At 44.1% G+C, this 14,592-nt stretch overlaps 1 protein-coding gene and 1 non-coding gene across 14 annotated transcripts in view; one reads left to right on the top strand and one right to left on the bottom strand.

Moving 5' to 3' along the window:
- The window catches only part of Dido1 (death inducer-obliterator 1), a 52,106-nt gene that overhangs the window by 8,110 nt on the left and 29,404 nt on the right, over nt 1-14,592 (top strand). For 9 of the 13 annotated variants that reach the window (NM_175551.4, XM_006500609.4, XM_006500610.4 and 6 more), the window contains 3 exons: nt 9,911-10,095; nt 12,304-13,135; nt 14,162-14,483. In NM_175551.4, the coding sequence (NP_780760.2) occupies nt 12,306-13,135; nt 14,162-14,483 (1,152 nt within the window). In that variant the 5' untranslated portion in view covers nt 9,911-10,095; nt 12,304-12,305. Of the gene's footprint in view, nt 1-24; nt 356-3,770; nt 9,124-9,910; nt 10,096-11,325; nt 11,438-12,303; nt 13,136-14,161; nt 14,484-14,592 lie in introns of those variants that run through there. The other 4 variants (XM_006500615.4, XM_006500616.4, XM_006500611.4 and 1 more) reach the window with 3 other exon arrangements.
- Gm22502 lies at nt 3,790-3,896 on the bottom strand. The gene has a single exon (XR_003954263.1). It is a non-coding gene; the product is annotated as a U6 spliceosomal RNA (small nuclear RNA).

Here is a 14,592-nt window from a genome sequence, read left to right as displayed (position 1 = left end):
AAGTGACTCTGTACTGTGAAGGAGGGCGGAAGCCGTGTGGACCCGAACGGCACTTGGACTCCGGACAAGGTGGAGCGGCGCCATGCCGGCAGCCTAGTTCCAGCGAGCGGCGCCGATGGCGCCGAGAAAATGGCGTCGCGGCCCGCGGGGCCCTTTCCGGCCCCGGGCTGAGGGATCGCGGTGGAGCGCGCGAGGCCGGCCGGCCGGGCGGGCGGTCTGCGTCTGGTTTCTGCCGAAATCACCGGTTGTCTTGTGTAGTCCAAGATGGTCTGGGTCTGGGAGGCTGTGGAGCCCTTGATTCTGAGTCGGAGTTAGGGGCCCAGCCTCCCGAGGCCGCAGGTTCTCGACACTTGCGGTAGGGCATTCGTGGTAGGACGTGACTGGGCCTGGGCGCGAATTTGCGGGTGTACGAGCAGATATCTCATGGGGGACTTCGGGGAAGATCCAGCCTCAGCCCTGTGTAGGGCCTGGGCGTTGTCTGGGCGCTCATTGCCTCTTGCCAGTGTTGGTGGCCAGGTGTGTGTTAATGTAGATTGATCTCAACAGTGACTCTTGAGTAAGAGGCCCTGGGTTTGATTGGGAATGTTGTGTATATTTGATTTTCCACAAAAGGATGCTCCTTGTTACACTTGTCAGGCAAACTCAGTTGTGTAAGGATGACAAACAGCACACAAAAAAGATTGTGTAATTGATGACCCCTGCCAGCACTCATGACCAGCACTTTCCTCCTGCCAATCAGTGCATGTGTAGCATCATAATAGCTTGTTGAGAACGTGTGCTAGGGGACCTGAGGAGAGCTCAGGTAGGTCTTGAAGGCGAGGTGGGATGTCTTCCTGCCTTCTGTCGTTCGCAGAAGTTTTCTACTGTCAGAAAAGCTCTCTGTACCTCTTCTGGTAGGTATTGTCTTAATAGGCTAAAGAGTCTTAATTCAGTCAGTGCTGAGCACCTCAAGTAATGATTTCTCTTCAGCATATGAGTACTGTCTGTGCCAGGCTGTACACTTCTGTCAGCACAGCATGTTTTACCATGTTACACATCTGCCCTTCGATACTAGGTGACTTCGGTTTAACCCAGAAGAGCAAAGATTCATGTTGCACTTAGATCCTTACATAGTGATCCGTGTTGTAGAATCTGTTTCTTATGCTCAAGCCCCAACTAAGAAATTGTTGCTGAGTGGAGTCTCCTTTAAGTCTTAGATGACTGGGTCCTTTATAGAAACCCAGTAGTCTCTGAGGTTTTGTGTTGATTCGGTTACAAAGGTTGTGTGATTTGCAGCCAGTGATAGTGAGCTCTTTGGAAAGAGGAGGTCAAAGCCCAAAGTCTGAGTTGTGCTCATTTGTTCTGAGTGTGCAGGCTCGCCTGTGAGACAGAACATGTTGACAAGGCTTTAGTTTATTTTCTTAGTGGTCATTTTGAGACCTTTATAAGGGAATGTGAGTGGGCAATTTACATAGTTTTAAAGACTAATTCTGGCCGGGCAGTGGTGGCACACGCCTTTAATCCCAGCACTTGGGAGGCAGAGGCAGGTGGATTTCTGAGTTCGAGGCCAGCCTGGTCTACAGAGTGAGTTCCAGGACAGCCAGGGCTACACAGAGAAACCCTGTCTCGAAAGAACAAAACAAAAGAATAATTCCGAAGGTTGGAAAGATGGCTCAGCTGTTAGGTGTCCCTGTTTCTCTTCTATAGAACCAGAGCTTGGTTCAAGTGTCACCTGAGGGCTGACAACCATGTCTAACTCCAGCTTTGGGAAATCCCATGCCTACTGGCAACTATGGGCACCTTGCACACAGGTGGCAGACACATTTAAAAATGATTAATTCTATGCTTGTGTTTATACAGTTTATTCCTAGGTGTTGTCTGACTGTTAGGGATAGAAAGTACAGTTTATTGGAACAGGAGCAGGAATTAGGAGCTATATCCAGACGGCCTTCCCCTGAGAAGCTTGGTAGGCACTGTCAGGATTTGTTAAATTGTAATTTAAAAGCATATGTTTGGGTCTGAAGTAGCCTTCTTGTTGCTTGTTTAAATTTGTGTTAATGTCTAGGAAGTACTGGGTGTTGCTGCTCTGACTGGCTTGAAAATAGAGTTCAGCTGAGCTGCAATAGACAATACAGGAAGCCCTGCTAGAATTCAGTGTTGGACTTCATTATCCTACCCTCCCCCATCCACCAAAGGACGGGGGGGGGGGGGGGGGGGACACGGACCCATGTATTGTCTCCTACGAATCTTAGAGAAGGAAAGGAAGGCTCCAGTTGAAACACAGCTCCTTACTTGAGTTTCAGGAGCCTCTTGGGCTTTGGCCTGAACTTAGGTAGCAAGCTTTACAGCCTCCTCAGAGTAATGGCTGAACCTGAGTTAGGAGGGAAGGGATGGGATGGGATCCAATTGGGTCTACTTAGGGCCCTTGTGAATCTTAGCTAGATAGAAAGGGTGCTTTATACAGACAGACAGACAGCAGTTGTGGAAGCTCTGTGCTCAGTCCCCAAACTAAACTCCAGGGTCTTTATACTAAAAAGTTCCTGGTGACACTGAAGAGCCTTTATGAGTACTGACTGATTTTACAGCCGATACATTTAAGCCGTTTACTCACTGTAGAACACTTTCAGTTGAACTCATGTGCCCTTATGTTAACAGAAATATTTTCAAAGTCTAAGACAACTTAATGAAAAAAATAACATTTATGCTTTTGTACATCTGTTTATTCCACAATGACTGCTTTCTTCCATATGTTTCTGCTTCAAGTGTCACATCACTATAGGTTAGCCTCTAAAAGAGTGACTTTCCAGTGACAGTCAAGGGGCATCTGATACCTTAGTGCTGTGCAGACAGCTCTGTCAAACTATCCATTTTTACCATTTACTGTTCGTAACAATTGGAAGTGCTCCTTTTGTTTTTGGTGTTTTTTTCAACAAGGTCTTGCTATGTCTCTGGCTGTCCCGTTAGGTACTATGTTGACCAGACTAGCCTGCCTCTGCCTCCTGAGTGCTGGGATTAATAATAAGTGTTTTTATTGCCGGGCACGATGGCACACGCATTTAGTCCCAGCACTTGGGAGGCAGAGGTAGGTGGATCTATGAGTTCCAGGATGGCCAGGGCTACACAGAGAAACCCTGTCTTTATATTACTCCTCCCCCAACCCACTCCCCAAAAATGATTGCTTTTTTTGTTGAAATGAGTTGGAAAGAATATTTGACTTTAAACACCTAGAATAACACCTTTATACTATGAGATGCTATCTTTGAACTATTTTTATTGGCTTGATCAGTTTCTTGCCTTTGAGGAAAGGTATAGAACAAATGATTTAGTGACATGGAAGGTACTATTTCATTCAGTCTGTACTCCTCAGATGTGTGTTAGGATCTGCCATTGCCATGATGCTTAGGACAGTGGCACAGTTAGCTGGAGGTATCTACAGAGGGCAGGCAACAGGATTGTACTTTAGTATGTAATATGCTTTCATTGTACACAGTGGGACTTAAGATAGTAATGCTAACATAATCTGGAGCATAAATATGGAAATAAATATGAGCTCCACATCCCAGGAATCCCATATCCTTTGCTTGCAGGATTGTCCTGGAAACACTAAAAAAGGATCCTCCAAGCCATAGTCAGCCTAGGCACACAGTGTGGATACCTGGTTTCCTGGTCAGTACATAATGTGATGCTCTGCTGCTGAGGTTAAGAGCAGCAGTTCCCCATACAAAGCCCACGTCTCTGGGAATGTGAAAGGGACAGGAGGGGAACCCACTCTACTTAGGTAGCTGCTTTTTTTTTTTTTTTTTTTTTTTTTTAAATATGGAGCGCTTCATGAATTTGCATGTCATCCTTGTGCAGGGGCCATGCTAATCTTCTCTGTATTGTTCCAATTTTAGTATATGTGTTGCCGAAGTGAGCACAGGTAGCTGCTTTAAGAGATTTGATGTTCGCTGGGCAGTGGTGGTGAACGCCTTTAATCACAGCACTTGGGAGGCAAAGACAGGTGGATTTCTGAGTTCGAGGCCTGCCTGGTCTACAGAGTGAGTTCCAGGACAGCCAGGGCTATACAGAGAAACCCTGTCTCGAAAAACCAAAAGAGAGAGAGAGACAGACAGACAGAGACAGACTGACTTGATGTTCTACTCCAAACAAGGCTAGTCTTACATGGTTTCTAGTTTCTGGCCACCAGTAGACTTTAAATTTCTTCCCTTCATTGGTACCAAACTTAAAAGCCTGTACCTTTTAACTAGAAGGAAAAGAATTTAGGATACAGAGACACTTGGAGGCCTGGCTGGAACATCAGTTCTGACAGTGGTTTTTCTCTTGACAGTGCTGCTTTTTGTCCTGTGAGGTTTTGTTTTTGTTTTGTTTTTACTCCGAGACAGGGTTTCTCTGTATAGCCCTGGCTGTCCTGGAACTCACTTTGTAGACCAGGCTGGAAACTTAGAAATCCACCTGCCTCTGCCTCCCAAGTGCTGGGGATCAAAGGCGTGCGCCACCACGCCCGGCTCTCATGTGAGGTTTAAATCAAGATTTTTATGTATTTATTTATTTTTATGATTTCCTCATGTTTCTTTTCTTCAGTTTTTTTGACCTGGCCAGAATGATTTAATAACATTGTGATTTGGTAAATAGCATTTGATTTGCTGAGCAGTAGACATTGAGAGAAATGAAAACTGGATTTCTTATCTCTCACACATCAGCATGTGTGATAGTCAGGTTTTGCCGATGCAGATCTTAGGGCTCAATGACAAGAGCCAGGCATTAGAGACTGCTGGGAAAGGGTTACATGGACAGCAAGCTGCTCCCACTGAGGTCAGGAGAGGAAGCTTCTCATTTCTGAAGAAGATGAATTTTATATAAACTTAATTTACTGTGTGGGAATTAAGACTGAGTTGTAAAAGAGCCTTTCCTTGATACATTTTCATTTTTCATAAACAGTGTTAGCGTCTTCTCAGTCCCTTTCACTTAACAGAAGATGTTTAATAGAAAGTATAAATAATGATAAGCTGACCTAACCTGTCAGAAGTAACAGTCTGAGTTAGGGTCAAACAATCTGTATTACAACACTGGATATCATTTCTAACAAGTTAGAATTGCTTCAAAATTAGCTTTGGGGGCACTGGAGGCTGTAACTCTTGTTCCAGTCAGTAGAGTTCTCAGTCCTAGGCTTTTCCCCCAGCATTGCTTGTGTCAGGTAAGGTATGCCTGCCATCCTAGCATCCCAGAACTCAGGTCAAGCTCATCCTTACATGAGAACCTGTTCAGGGAAAACTAAAGTTTTAAAAAACATGTTTCATGAATAGGGGAAAATGTACATGTGTACTTGGGTATTACAAGTCATGACTGGTTTTCTGGAATTGCTATGGCATGCTTGTAGGAGTTTCACTGTGGCCATATGAATAGCTCATACTAAGAACTAACTACCTAAGAAGTTAGTTTTGTGGCTGTTGCTACAGACATCTTTAGGTTAGTTAGAATGGTGATAGTTGAATCTTCAGATTAGACTGGGTAAAAGGTCGTGTGCCACTGCTATTTTTTAAAAGTGATTTTTTAAACATTTGGGGAAAGTAGGTTTTACCCAGATTCTCTTCTGCATTGCTAATAATGCTTTTAGCCGAGGCAGGAAATGGGAAAGAATTTGGAGGTCATTCTAGAGCATCTGGGATGAAAGATGGTACACCATAGATGCTGCCATTGACTGTCCTGCATCACCCAGTGCTATCCTAAGTAGAAATGGTGGAGACAAAGTTCAAGTACACTCAGTAGACTTCTGTGGAATGCCTGGAAAAACCGCCCTTGGAGCTGAGAGGCCAAAACTCTCTGAAATAACAGACCAGCGTGACAAATTTTCCTGACAACTGATTTTTGTATCCAAATATTAGGAACCCTGTGCTCCCACTGTGGCCTGGGTTTGTAAAATATACATTACCCTTTAGAATGTCTTTGGAACCAGGGAAGATGACTCTGTGTCATGTGTAAGGGTGTTTGCTGAGTTTGATAGCTCAAACCTATGTGGTAAAAGTGGTTGAAAGACTGTCCATTGTTCTCTTACCTACACACCTACTCATAGCAGAGACATGGACACACACACAGAAAAAAAATAGGTATAGTTTAAAGAAATGTAAAATCCTTGAACAAGATGTACATGCCACTTCTATTAGGCTTAGCCCTCACATGCACACCTGTGCCACTTTCCTATGAGTTGGCACTTGCACATCATGTGGAATGGCTCCTTGAATGAGCAGGCACTTTGGCTGTCAGGCTCAGTGTGTGGCACATACACGCTCTAATATAAATGATGAGAGTCCCAAGAAAAGCATCTGAGGTTTCTTGCTTAACATAAAAATTTCACTTTCAATAGAAAATCAGAACTATGGAAACTTGTATCTATCATTGGGAGCTTGATAGCTTTCCAATAATCAAATGTTTCTGAGTAAATCCAAGCTGTTACATGCCTTTCTTGACTAACTCTGCCTGAAGTTCTGTGAGTTTGGTGCTTTCTTTCTAAGTGACTCATGTGCATGTGGTCAGAAAATGCAAATGGGTACAAGATTGACAGCGCCAGACAGGCCAGTGGGTTAGTGTGGGGAAGTGAGTTTGGTTGGTCTTTATTGTCCACAGCACGCTGAATGCTGAGAATGCTGAAGGCTGCTGCTGATTTGATGCTGTTTCCAAACAGCAGCCACAGTTATATAAAAAGAATGGCATGCCTGTGTAAGACAGGGACTTTCATCATACAAGTCACTAGAAACATACAAAGCAGAAGCATGTTTGGAAATCCTACTGTCAGAGATCTGCATATATATATATATTTTTTTTTAAAGTAATGTTGTATAGTAGACTTTTAGAAAATGACTTTTCAGAAATAGCAGTAGATACATTTCTCAACCAAAAATCTTATGGGGTCTTCAGAGTGTATGTATTTTGTCTGGACTAAAAGCTTTGAAAGCTACCACCTAAGAATGCTGGTTAGCCATACACCCTGTTTCTGATGTCACTCTTAAGCATGTAGTTGTCATTGTCTTTGAGAAATAGTAGCTCTAATTTTGGAGACAAGAACCTCACTAGCGTAGCCTAGGTTGGCCTTGATTGGATTTCCTGCACTCCTTGCTTCCTGAGTATTTAGGTTATACGTGTGTATCCTCACACTTGGCTTTAAGCTGTGTGTGTTGTGTGTCTGTGGTGTGTGCATGTGAATGTTGCACACCTGTGTGCTTGACATTCTATGTCTTTCTCTTTTATTGCTTTCTACATTACTTCCTTGAGACAGGATCTCTGAACTAAAAGCTTGGGATTGTAGGTAAACTGTTTATGGCTATCCAGTGCTCAGGGCCTGCCTTTTGGAGTTCTCCAATGTTGAGGTTACCAGTGTTAGTATATGCAGCCAAGCTTTAATATGGGTGCTAGGGATTTGAACTTGGGTCCTCATGCTTACAAAGCAAGTGCTCTTACCCGCTGAGCCATCCTTCAAGACCCTACATAAGATTTTAATACTGAGATTTCATTGTACAATCTGGACTTCTGGTTAATAGGAATTAATGGATTTTTATTGAGAGGAGGGGGGAAAACTACCTTTTATACTGTCTAGTGCAGTGACTTACACACCTTTAATTCTAACATTCAGGAGGGGCTAAAGGCAGTAAGATTGCCACAAGCTCCATGTAAACTTGGACTATAATCAGACCCTGTCCAGAGACTGACAAGAGATCTTGCAGAAAGATACTCTTAGAAATGCAGAAAGTTAATCATAACCTCGGTACACTCTGAAATGGCCACTTTTTTCTTCTTTAGGGAGTTGATAATTAATATTACATGATTGTAATTTCATGACCACTTTTTGTATGAACTGTGCTGTATAATGACATACTAATTTGGTTTAAAAATGTAACATCATTTCAGCCGGGTAGTGGTGGCGCATGCCTTTAATCTCAGCATTTGGGAGGCAGAGGCAGGCAGATTTCTGAGTTCGAGGCCAGCCTGGTCTGCATTGTGAGTTCCAGGACAGCCAGGGCTATAGAGAGAAACTCGGTCTTGAAAAAAACCAACCAACCAAACAAAAAAGTATTCTTTTTAACTTACTCTTTAGCGGTGCTAGGCTTGGTACCCAGGACCTAGTGCATACTAGGCAGGTGCCAGCCATGGTGCATGCAGGCAGCTGCTCCATGGTGCATGCAGGCCCCACACTGTGCTTGACTTACACTTACGCATATATCTACTTTGTACTTTGTTTTGATAGACACTGAATTCTTAGTAGTTTTTGCATTGGCAGAGTTATGAAAAATTTTGCAAATACAGAAAATCTCTTACAGATGTCTTCTGTCTCATTCTACTTAGAAGAAATAACTGCATTTTTACTTAATAATATTCAAGGCTATTCTAAAATCCTTAGAAACATGTTTATTTTTCAGGTTAACATGTATTTTTCACTTCGGTGTTGGGGATTCAATCCATGCTAGTTAGACACTACTAGTGAGCTACATTCCCATCTATAAATTGAATCTTTTAAAAATTGGGGGTTTTTTCTAGGTTATTTTATTTTATGTGTATGAGTGTTTTGCCTGCATGTATATTGCTGTAGCACATATGTGCCTGTTGCCTGCAGAGGTCAGATGAGGGTGTTGTATTTCCTGAGGATATCCTGAAACTGGAATTATGGATGGCATGTGGGTGCTGGGGACCAAACCCAGGTCCTCTGTAAGAGCAACATTGCGCTCTTAATTGCTGAGCCATCTTTCCAGTTTCTATAAAGTGATTTTTTTTAAATGATTTTCATTCCTGAGGTTATTGCTTGTTTTTTGTTTCTTAATAGGTAAGTGTTTGTTTGTGTCCCATTTACTTTTCCAAGTAATTTCTAATTTACTGGTTTGCTGTCTATTTAGTTTCTAAAGTGTTATACAGATCCAACCCAGTTCCTGTGGCCCGGCCCAGCCAATAATTTCTGAACTCTTGAAATTGTCTTTAGGTGGCTAGCTTTCCATGTGATAGAAACTAGAATGACCCCCTTGTGGAGGTGACATTAGTAGACATAAGGTCTAAAAAGGTCTTTGTCACTTTAAGGATACATGGAATGTTCACCCTTTGTCTTGGGTTACTAGGGAGACCACAGTTAGCTGGAAGGCAGTTGGAGCCGAGCAGAGAGAGGAAGTAAGTGGTGGGTTCTGCTCAGAATTGCTGGCTCTGGCCCTTGTGGTTTAAAAGCCCTGGCTTGAAACAAAGACATCTGGAGAGGGTGTTAGATTGTGATTATCCTAAAGAGGAAGAGGCTTGTTGGATTTGTTTGGTTTTTGTTTCTTGTGGGAGCACAGAAGATGTTTGCCTTTTTGAAATATGGCCTGGGAACAGTGTCATTAGTTAGGACCTTACCAGGAAGAGTGGGTGAAATTTATATATATATTAGATTGAGACAGTGTCTCCTTGTGTAGCCCAGACTGGCCTCATCCTCAGCTTCTGCCTGCTTCAGCCTCTGAGCACTGGGATTACAAATAATGTGCCACCATGCCTGGCTCTCAAATATACATAAATAACCACATCATATTGATGTTTAGTGAATATAAATTTAGTTCTCTAAATTTCTTAGATTTTAAATTAACTTATAATACTTCTACACTACTAAGATTTTTTTAAAATTACATAATTTTGTTATTCAACCTTTCCACTTTTTGTGTTTCTCCATTTGGGTGTCTGTGTGCTAGGTCTGCTTCATGATAGGTTCTTACTGACTACAGAAGCAGCTGATGCCCCCTCTCCTCTGCCTCCCCTGTTCGTCTGCCTGCCTGGCACCTGAGAGGGCACTGGTACCACTGCTTCTCTACTCCCAGACAGCTTTCTAGGTCACTCTAAGAATAGATTGAGTAGAATTTGCTTTTTCTTGTTGGCGTATGGTTTAGTCACAGTTGCTTAAGATCTGTACTATGTTTTTCCTTCCCTATAGGAGCTTGTTTAAGAGGCAGTCCCCACTGTCCCTTTGGTTGTTCGAAGCTCCGGAATCTTCTCATTGATGAACTGTGACTGACAACAGTGGGGTGAGGCTTGGCCGTCTGCTTGACCTGGCCCCAGGTCTATAATTTTATGTAGGATTTCCAGCCAAAGGTTTCCAAGCTTTCAGTTTTGGGACAGGTAAGTGGCATTTGTATAAAGAAGTGAGTATAATGTAACACTTATATTTATTTTTAATAATCTAAAGTATCAGAACTTTAGCATAGCTTTTTAAAATGAATGACCATTGTTAAAATTTTAACTCATTTTTCCTTTTCACTTTAATCAGTGCATATATCTTGAAGTGTGTAGTAGTTTCTGTCTAATGAGAAAACAACTTTGTAGAGGAAATGTGGCATTGCCTCTTGAGTTCTGGGTGTGGAATACTTGCCAGGAAGGCTGGGTAGTGCGTCCCCCCCCCCCCCCCCCCAGGCTGCACCCTTGAGTAGAGATACAATGTTGCCTGAAATTAGGCTGCAGCTGTCTTGCTGCAGCCTGTGTCTAGAGTGTGGCTCAATGGTAAAATGGGAGCTTAATTTAAAAACATTGTTGTGGTACAAAACTTGTTTTGCCAAAACAGCAAATTTTCTAACTAAAATGAAGACGCTGTTATAGTAATTACAGTTTGATATTTTCTCAGCTGTTGTATTTATTTTCTTTTTAAAAATTTTAACGTGTGTGGACATTTTACTTGCATGCATGACTATATCATGTGTATGCAATGCCCACAGAACACAGAGAGACTGAGGCAGGAGTGATAGCTGTTGGCTCTCTATGAGTGCTGGGAACCAAGCAAGCCCAGCTCCTAGAGATCAGTCAGTGTTTTTAATTGATGAACATCTCTCCAGCCCCAGCCATGTGTGTTTAAAGGAACACACCAGGTGGGAATGGTGGTGACACCTTTAATCCCAGCAGTAGAAGGCAAAGGCAGGCAGATCGGAGTTCCCAGCCTAGTCTACATAACAAGTTCTAGGCCAGTCAATTACAGGGTGGGACCCTGTCTCTAAAACAATAAAGAAAAGAAAATGGAGCAAACCTCAGCTTCATGAGCTCTATGCCATTGTGTCTGTCCTTGGTCTGTCTGTCCAGGCAGTCTGAGGAGTTAGTTGCATTGTGACTCAAGAACCACTGTTGGTACCTCAGTTGGTTGGATTCTCTCTTTTACCATCGGAGAGGAGGTGACCAAGGAAGTGGTTCTTGTCTCAGCAGCTTCAGATGACATGAAGACCAAGGTTACAGGGTGGTAGGTGGATAAGTGCTAGGCAGGCTCAGGCTGTGTAGCTGAGTGACAGTTATTTACTGAACTGTTAGGAAGAAAATGAGTATTTAGGGTACTGAGAATTGTCAATTTTCTGTGTTTTGTGTTTTTAGGGTTTTTGTTTTTATGCCAGTCTCCCCCTAAGATGGAACATGCAGTAAACTTGTCCATTACTAGCATTTAAATGCAGTTAAAGCCTGGACAGCCAGGAAAAGAATTCTCAAGGTATACTCTCTTTCCAGTTTTGATCAAGAATGAAGATTTCATCTTTTAAAAAGAAAGTGAAAGACGTGGGTGTGGTGGTCCTTGTAAATCTCGGTGCTTGGGATGCTAAGGCATAAGGATCAATACAATTCTAAAGCTGACCTTTGCCATATAGTAGTAGCAAGACCCTAGGGAAACGGAGACATGGGCATACTTGGATGGTAATATGCCTTGAAGCTGTTGTTTAGATCAATACAGTGGAGTCAGCTGTCTCCAGGAGTCTGGCAGCTGTTCTTTTTACTTGGTGTCCACAGTAGGACTCCATGCTCAGTTGGTTCAGTGTGGAACACAGTCTCCCAGTCCAGGCTTTGGACGAGAATACAAAAGGCAGCACCAGAGCCCCAGACACACTTGGCCAGACTTCCTGTGGGGCAGGCCCAGAGGTGGCACACATCACGTGTCCTTGCTCCCTGGTGGTCATGGACAGCTTGACTCTACACATGCCGTAAGAATTGTGTGGCTTAGCACCACTCACTTGTCTGTTGGCCTCACTGTCTGATCGTGCTTTTATGCTGCTGGACTGCCCTCATGTCATAGTTTCCTACCCATTTTGCATATGTTTATTCTTGCCTGGATGATTTTCTGCAGAACATTCACTGACTAACTTAGAGTCTCTTCTTAGTTAGCTCACATCGTCTCCCAGACAGCATAGAACACAGTGGTCAGAAGAAGCATCTAGCTCATGTGTGGCTCTGCTCCTGTCAGAAACCCTATCTTACCACCCTTTGTAAGGGCACCCACTCAGTGCTCCTGGTGTGCATTCCAAGACCACATGGTATGGTGCTGTGGTAGGTTGTTAGTCACATGTGATTGCCTTTTGTCATTAGGTATGGATGATAAAGGGCACCTGAGCAATGAGGAAGCACCCAAGGCTATCAAACCCACCAGTAAGGAGTTCAGGAAAACCTGGGGTTTTCGAAGAACCACGATTGCCAAACGTGAGGGTGCAGGAGACACGGAGGTGGACCCCAGTGAGCAGCAACCACAGCAGCATAACCTCTCCCTGCGCCGCAGTGGACGGCAACCAAAACGTACTGAGAGGGTAGAAGAGTTTCTTACCACGGTTCGGCGCCGAGGGAAAAAGAATGTGCCGGTGTCCCTGGAGGATTCCAGTGAGCCCACATCTTCCACAGTCACTGATGTGGAGACAGCTTCCGAGGGGAGCGTTGAAAGCAGTTCTGAGATCAGAAGTGGCCCTGTATCTGACTCCTTAGGGAAAGAACATCCTGCCTCTTCTGAAAAGGCAAAAGGAGGTGAAGAGGAAGAAGACACCTCTGACAGTGACAGTGATGGCCTTACGTTGAAGGAACTTCAGAACCGCCTTCGGAGAAAGCGAGAGCAAGAACCTGTGGAGAGGTCCCTGAGAGGCAGTCAGAATCGCCTGAGGAAGAAGCGCAGAGAGGAAGATTCTGCCGAAACTGGGAGTGTCCAAATAGGCAGTGCCGAGCAGGACAGACCTCTCTGTAAGCAGGAGCCTGAGGCTAGTCAGGGACCAGTGTCCCAGTCAGAGACAGATGACATAGAAAATCAGTTGGAAGGGAAGGCGACTCAGGGAAATACAGAGGAAAACCCCAGGGAAGCGGGCAAACCAAAGCCTGAGTGTGAGGTTTACGACCCCAATGCCCTGTACTGCATCTGCCGCCAGCCTCACAACAACAGGTAGGTGGAGGAAGGGAGCTGGTAGAGAACCAAGGGATGGAGACAGTGAGAGGACTGCCATTTGCTTTGATGCCAAACAAGCAGTTGGCTTATTAAGAAAAGATGAATGAAGCTGAAAAAAGAAACAAAAGGAGAGCATGCACGTGGACTGCCTAGAGCTGCCCTCTACCATGGCAGCCACGTGTGGTCAGTTCTATACACTCAGTGTGTCCAGCCGGGGATGAAAAGCTCACTGCCTCAGCCTCTCAAGCCATGTGCAAACGGTGGACACTGTAGATAGGCAAGAACCATCTGTTGTCCCACAGATCCTATGAGAGTGTTAGAGGACATAACTACAACTAGTCTGGTCCTTTGAATTGGATGCCAGGTGGTGATGGGGCATCTCTGTGGCGTTGTTAGGAGATGAAGTTGCTGCAGCTATTGCTGAGTGGAGATACTCTGAAGCCTCTAGTTCACTCTTAAAAGTGTTCTAGCCAAAAGATGAAAGACTAAGGATGTTGTTCATTGGGTAGAATGCTTGCTTAGCATGCATGAAGCCCTGGGTGTGATCCCCAGTATCTCATAAAGTTGTGAGGTGGTATATGCCTATAATCAGCTTTTAGTAGGGGCAAGAGAATCAGAAATTCAAGATCATCTTTGGCTACGTAGGGAGTTTAAGACATGAAAAAACCTGTCTCTAAAAGTAAGTAAATAGAAGAAAAGATGGGTGGACAGATAGCTCAGCAGTTAAGAGCATGGACCGCTGTTCTTCCAGGGGTCCTGAGTTCAAGTGCCAGAAACTACGTGGTTGCTTAAAACCATCAGTAACGGGATCCATTGCCCTCTTCTGGTGTGTCTACAGACAGCTACAGTGTGCTCATGTATATATAAAGATGAAGCAGATTTGGAGTGCTGCTAACAAGGGCACTTGGGTGTTTTTAGTTCTGATCTCACTTTTCACTTTATTTGCTTGCTGTTCACAATAGAATGTTAAAAGTTTGACTTGGTGATCTATTGGACAGTGACCACATAATCTTCCCATTTTAGGTTTATGATCTGCTGTGATCGGTGTGAGGAGTGGTTCCATGGTGACTGTGTGGGTATTTCTGAGGCCCGAGGGCGGCTCCTGGAAAGGAACGGGGAAGACTACATCTGCCCAAATTGCACCATTTTGCAAGTGCAGGATGAGACAAACGGTAGCGCCACCGATGAGCAGGACTCTGGGTGCAGATCTGTGGGTGCTGATGGCACAGACTGCACAAGCATAGGGACAGTAGAGCAGAAGTCCGGAGAAGACCAGGGCATAAAGGGTAGGATTGAGAAGGCAGCAAACCCCAGCGGCAAGAAAAAACTCAAGATATTCCAGCCTGTGAGTATCTGTCTGCCATGGCAAGCACACATGTAGGGCTTTCTGCTGCTGAAGAGAGCAATACTAAGAAGGTGCCTTCTCTTTAGGACTGTTGGGCTGGGCTTTTGTG

The sequence above is a fragment of the Mus musculus genome, chromosome 2 (genome assembly GCF_000001635.26).
Source record: "Mus musculus strain C57BL/6J chromosome 2, GRCm38.p6 C57BL/6J".
In the NCBI taxonomy this organism is placed as follows: domain Eukaryota; kingdom Metazoa; phylum Chordata; class Mammalia; order Rodentia; family Muridae; genus Mus; species Mus musculus.
This window is presented reverse-complemented; position numbering and strand designations above follow the sequence as displayed.